The 6132-nt window shown below is 35.8% G+C and overlaps 1 protein-coding gene across 1 annotated transcript in view; it reads right to left on the bottom strand.

Annotated features, from left to right (window-relative positions):
* Window positions 1–480: 480 nt before the first annotated feature.
* The window catches only part of BBS7 (Bardet-Biedl syndrome 7), a 50696-nt gene continuing 45044 nt past the window's right edge, over window positions 481–6132 (bottom strand). The window contains exon 19 of the mRNA XM_003271344.4: window positions 481–2034. Coding sequence (XP_003271392.1) covers window positions 1901–2034 — 134 coding nt within the window. The 3' untranslated portion in view covers window positions 481–1900. The remainder of the gene's footprint in view (window positions 2035–6132) is intronic.

Below are 6132 nucleotides of genomic sequence, written 5' to 3'. Positions count from 1 at the left end.
ATGAAAGTGCTCGCGGCCTTGACGTCATTCAAGGCGACAGGGTCGCAGGCGAGTGAAGGAAAAACCAAAGGAAACTGAGTAGGGGCGGGGCAGGAGGGAGAAACAAACTGGCGCTGGGGCGGGAGAAAACGCCTGCGCGGGGCGGGGAGAGGTAGGACTCAGGGCCTGAGCTTCCGATTATTTTAAACTGAGCCTAAGCCTTTTAAGGAAACTGACTCTAAGCCTTTTAAGGAATTAAACGGAATTAAGCTTTGGTGACTATCATTTGGGCTGCCCAGCCTTTAGCTCTGGGACCTCTAGTTAGCTTAAGTGACTTTTTCCAAAGGTCTAAAATCTGGGGCACGTTTTTCCATATCTCCGATTCTCCGTTTTCTTATCTGTTAATAGGGACTAATAAGTACAGTCATATGGTTATTAGGATTAAATAATGTGCATAAATTATTTAGCACGGAGCTCACATAGTAATACAGTACTCAAGTGTCAGACTGTAACGTCATCTTAACATTTAGGCGTTTATTCATAGTAACCAGAAATTGTGTTTTATGCTTTTTATTTTTCCTAATGAAGATACAATTAATTTAAGATGGCACCTTGAACTACTGTTGATATATATAATAAATAGCAATGCATTACAAAATATTCAAATAGAGTCATTAATGTTTTTCTATTTTTCCCCAAGCTGTGGCAACCAACAAAAAACACAGTGACGTTCTAGTGACCTAGATATAATTATGTTCCTTTCAGAAGTAGTTTCTTTAAATATAGTAAAAACAATATGACCTTATTAAAATACAACTCTCTTAACTATATGTGCCTTTAACAAATTTTTATATTTATATATAAATATAAGAATATACAAAGCTTGCACATAGCTAATAAGTATAATAGCATATTAAGAAGCACTGTTTTCTAAAAAATTCGTCAGCCTGCCCTTCTTGAAACATAAAGCTTATTTTCCATTATCTGTATGCCATTTTAAAACCTTTCAATATTCCCTTGAAATTAATAAATATGAATTAAGATTAATGTACAAAACTTCTGTAGCCTTAATGTCATATATGATAAAAAGAGATCTAGAAGATACTAGTGTAGGAAAATCTAAGATGGCATCACTATTTCTGCACTCTTCACTTGAAGCACGCTTGAATAGCTCCACTGGTTACAGCATGTCTAATTAAGATCCCCCCACTCTGTGTAAGCTCATCTTATTTCCCTGGCTACAATTTATAGCACTGAGCCAAGTCCAGCATTTCCACAAACTGCAGCAGAGTCATAAAACACTACCAAGCAAAAGGAAAATCAGTTGCAAATCAATCCTATCTCCTAGAAAAAATAATTGGTAGGTTATTTCCACTAGCTGGCAACATACATAGTAACCAGGACACAAAGCAAGTACCAGTATTTGGGTTCTGGTCCCAGCTTTACAAAATATTAGCATGTCCTCTTAATCACAAAATTTCACTGAGAATTAGTTTTCTTATATGATTTGACAAACTTATACAACAGTTGTGAAGATCAAATAAGGTAATATATAAAAATACATTTTGAAACCTATAAAGCAGTTTACGTATTTGTTTATGTACCTTGTAATACATTTGAATATATTTTAATTTTCCACATATTACTTCTCAATTTAAAAATTAAAACAGCCACTTGCCAAAAATTCATTAAAATCCTATTTAAATCATTCTACTTGTGTTTTAAAAATAAAAAGACTTTTAGAAAGTTCAATTTGTCAAAAGAAATAGAAGCATTACTTTAAAAAGCCATTATATCTCAAATATTTTTAGATATAAAAAAGCATTTGAAATTAAAGTACATACACAGTTAACTTCTAATTCACTTTTACCATTTTTCATTTAAACAGACCACTTCTTTGGGACTTTACCTTATTTGTATTTCATGCTGCATCGAAGAATGAAATCAATGCATTTTGGTCATAACTGTCCAGAATTTCCAATAGAAGGGGTACTTTAGTTTTTACATTGGTGCCTTTAAACTTAAATTTATCTATGAAAAGATCAGTGATCATGCCTATAAAGAAAAAACATAAATTTCCTGTCAGTGATTAGTTATATTTAATGACACAGTATTTCACTAAATTAATTGCTTGATAATCTATTTTTAAGCACCTGTAATTCCATGATTTAACATACACAAACCTAAAAGCCATGTTTTTAAAAATATTCGTTTTGGGGGGATTTTAAAACAAGTTTCAAGATATAAATCATCTGCCTAATAACCCTCTTAACAATTGATTACAAGCTATTAATTCAGACAATCAACTACTGGCCATTTTTGAACTGCTGTCAGTATATATAACATCACAACAAGTGGTATCTTTTTTCCACCAAGCAGACCATTTTGACATAGTCTAGGCAGATTCTGTTTTTAACAGCTTATCTGAATTAAAATATTCCACCTATATGTTGACCATTCTTGGGATTTGACTTGAAGGCAAACAGTCCTAGGTTCAAAGATCTGGGCAAATCATTTCACCTTGAGTTTTCTCATATGTAAAACAGGAATAATTCAAGCTGTCAATCCTTTATCCAAAAAGCTTGATGCAAGATGTATTTCAGAATTTTTCCTATTTTAGGAAGATAATGAATATACTATGGTATTAACCCCAAGGGGACTGAGTGGTAGCATCCAATAGCAAAACATAGTACTATTTCTGTCACAAAATATACGGATGAATATTTGCACTAAGTGGAATAAAAAAGATATAACCTTGGGCTGGGCACGGTGGCTCACGCCTGTAATCCCAGCACTTTGGGAGGCCGAGGCGGGCAGATCACAAAGTCAGGGGTTGGAGACCAGCCTGGCCAATATGGTGAAACCCTGTCTCTACTAAAAGTACAAAAAAATTAGCTGGGCATGATGGCGCGCACCTGTAATCCCAGCTACCCAGGAGGCTGAGGCAGGGGAATTGCTTGAACCCAGGGGGCAGAGGTTGCAGTGGGCCGAGATCGTGCCACTGACGGCAGCCCGGGAGACCAAGAGAGACTCCGTCTCAAAAAACAAACAAACAAACAAAAAATATATATATATAAAACCTCATGTCAGGTTAAGTCAGATTTTGTTATTAATTCAGATTAAGTCAAGATTTTGCTGTCAAATTATTTATGAAAAAACTTTGGTTTACAAAGCTGTCTGGATTTTGCAATCAGTGATGTTATGTACAGCCAATCTCATAAGTTATTATAAGGATAAAAGAGATCGTGTGCTTGTCATGTAATAAAGGTTAAGACATTAAATATAGCTACAGTTTGTGAGAAAGTCTCTGGATATGTAATAAAAATTCAGTAGGCAGGCTTAAGGATCAATGTGTACTAGTGATACCAATTGGCTCTACAGTGACTATGGAAGACTTGGCATAGTGTAAAAGGCATGCATTTTGGGGTGAGAAGATTCTAATGCAGGCATTATCACTAACTTGCTAGGTGACAACAAATTCCTTAGACTCAGATTTCAGTTAAAGCATATGAAAAATGAAGATAATACCACCTACCTTGTAGAGCTATTGTAAGGATTAAATATCTCACCTGATTATGAAGACAGTGTAAATAGTGTGCTATATATAACAGGTCTTATGTAAAGATTGCTAACAAAATTGTTTTTCTTAAGCTGTTTCTTCCTTCCTCACTCCTTCTTTCCCTCCCTTCACCTCCCTTACTCTGTTTCAATACAATTTGTGAAACATTCAACTTCTCACCACCAAAGTCAGTTTTGAATTGTAAATGGACACAACACGAATACTGTATATCCTTTATTAAATTTTGCCTTAAAAATGTTAAATGCTGCATTTTTATATTTCACAATAGCAACAAAACATGACAATTATTTGTGTGAAATACAGTCTAAGCTCTAAAGGTTCATAGATTACATTCATTTTATACCAGGTTTGTTCATATATATAAATTCATCACAGTATACTTATTTCTTAATATACTTGCATTTTATCAAGTAAAAGAATTAAATATTAAAAGTAGCTTGACAAAATACAGAAATATTCTGTGCAATAAATTTGTTGTCAACTGATTCATGACTGGCTCATGAATCATGACTGATGTAATCTTTTTATCTTTCTGCCCAGCTTCTCTTACATGATCCTTGGGAAATAGCCAGTTGAAAAGAAATATGGCAAACGAAAAAGGGGATATCACCACCGATCCCACAGAAATACAATGTACCATCAGAGAATACTACAAACACCTCTATGCAAATAAACTAGAAAATCTAGAAGAAATGGATAAATTCCTCGACAAATACACCCTCCCAAGACTAAACCAGGAAGAAGCTGAATCTCTGAATAGACCAATAACAGGTTCTGAAATTGTGGCAACAATCAATAGCTTACCAACCAAAAAGAGTCCAGGACCTGATGGATTCACAGCTGAATTCTACCAGAGGTACAAGGAGGAACTGGTACCATTCCTTCTGAAACTATTCCAATCGATAGAAAAAGAGGGAATCCTCCCTAACACATTTTATGAAGCCAGCATCGTCCTGATACCAAAGCCTGGCAGAGACATAACCAAAAAAGAGAATTTCAGACCAATATCCTTGATGAACATTGATGCAAAAATCCTCAATAAAATACTGGCAAACCGAATCCAGCAGCACATCAAAAAGCTTATACACCATGATCAAGTGGGCTTCATCCCTGGGATGCAAGGCTGGTTCAACATACGCAAATCAATAAATGTAATCCAGCATATAAACAGAACCAAAGACAAAAACCACATGATTATCTCAATAGATGCAGAAAAGGCCTTTGACAAAATTCAACAACCCTTCATGCTAAAAACTCTCAATAAATTAGGTATTGATGGGACGTATCTCAAAATAATAAGAGCTATATACGACAAACCCACAGCCAATATCATACTGAATGGGCAAAAACTGGAAGCATTCCCTCTGAAAACTGGCACAAGACAGGGATGCCCTCTCTCACCACTCCTATTCAACATAGTGCTGGAAGTTCTGGCCAGAGCAATCAGGCAGGAGAAGGAAATAAAGGGTATTCAATTAGGAAAAGAGGAAGTCAAATTGTCCCTGTTTGCAGATGACATGATTGTATATCTAGAAAACCCCATTGTCTCAGCCCAAAACCTCCTTAAGCTGATTAGCAACTTCAGCAAAGTCTCAGGATACAAAACTAATGTACAAAAATCACAAGCATTCTTGTACACCAATAACAGACAAACAGAGAGCCAAATCATGAGTGAACTCCCATTCACAATTGCTTCAAAGAGAATAAAATACCTAGGAATCCAACTTACAAGGGATGTGAAGGACCTCTTCAAGGAGAACTACAAACCACTGCTCAATGAAATAAAAGAGGATACAAACAAATGGAAGAACATTCCATGCTCATGGGTTGGAAGAATCAATATCGTGAAAATGGCCATACTGCCCAAAGTAATTTATAGATTCAATGCCATCCCCATCAAGCTACCAATGACTTTCTTCACAGAATTGGAAAAAACTACTTTAAAGTTCATATGGAACCAAAAAAGAGCCCGCATTGCCAAGTCAATCCTAAGCCAAAAGAACAAAGCTGGAGGCATCACGCTACCTGACTTTAAACTATACTACAAGGCTACAGTAACCAAAACAGCATGATACTGGTACCACAACAGAGACATAGATCAATGGAACAGAACAGAATCCTCAGAAATGATGCCGCATATCTACAACTATCTGATCTTTGACAAACCTGACAAAAACAAGAAATGGGGAAAGGATTCCCTATTTAATAAATGGTGCTGGGAAAACTGGCTAGCCATATGTAGAAAGCTGAAACTGGATCCCTTCCTTACACCTTATACAAAAATTAATTCAAGATGGATTAAAGACTTATATGTTAGACCTAAAACCATTAAAATCCTACAAGAAAACCTCGGCAATACCATTCAGGACATAGGCGTGGGCAAGGACTTCATGTCTAAAACACCAAAAGCAATGGCAACAAAAGGCAAAATTGACAAATGGGATCTCATTAAACTAAAGAGCTTCTGCACAGCAAAAGAAACTACCATCAGAGTGAACAGGCAACCTACAGAATGGGAGAAAATTTTTGCAACCTACTCATCTGACAAAGGGCTAATATCCAGAATCTACAAT

Source organism: Nomascus leucogenys, chromosome 7b, assembly GCF_006542625.1.
Source record: "Nomascus leucogenys isolate Asia chromosome 7b, Asia_NLE_v1, whole genome shotgun sequence".
In the NCBI taxonomy this organism is placed as follows: domain Eukaryota; kingdom Metazoa; phylum Chordata; class Mammalia; order Primates; family Hylobatidae; genus Nomascus; species Nomascus leucogenys.
This window is presented reverse-complemented; position numbering and strand designations above follow the sequence as displayed.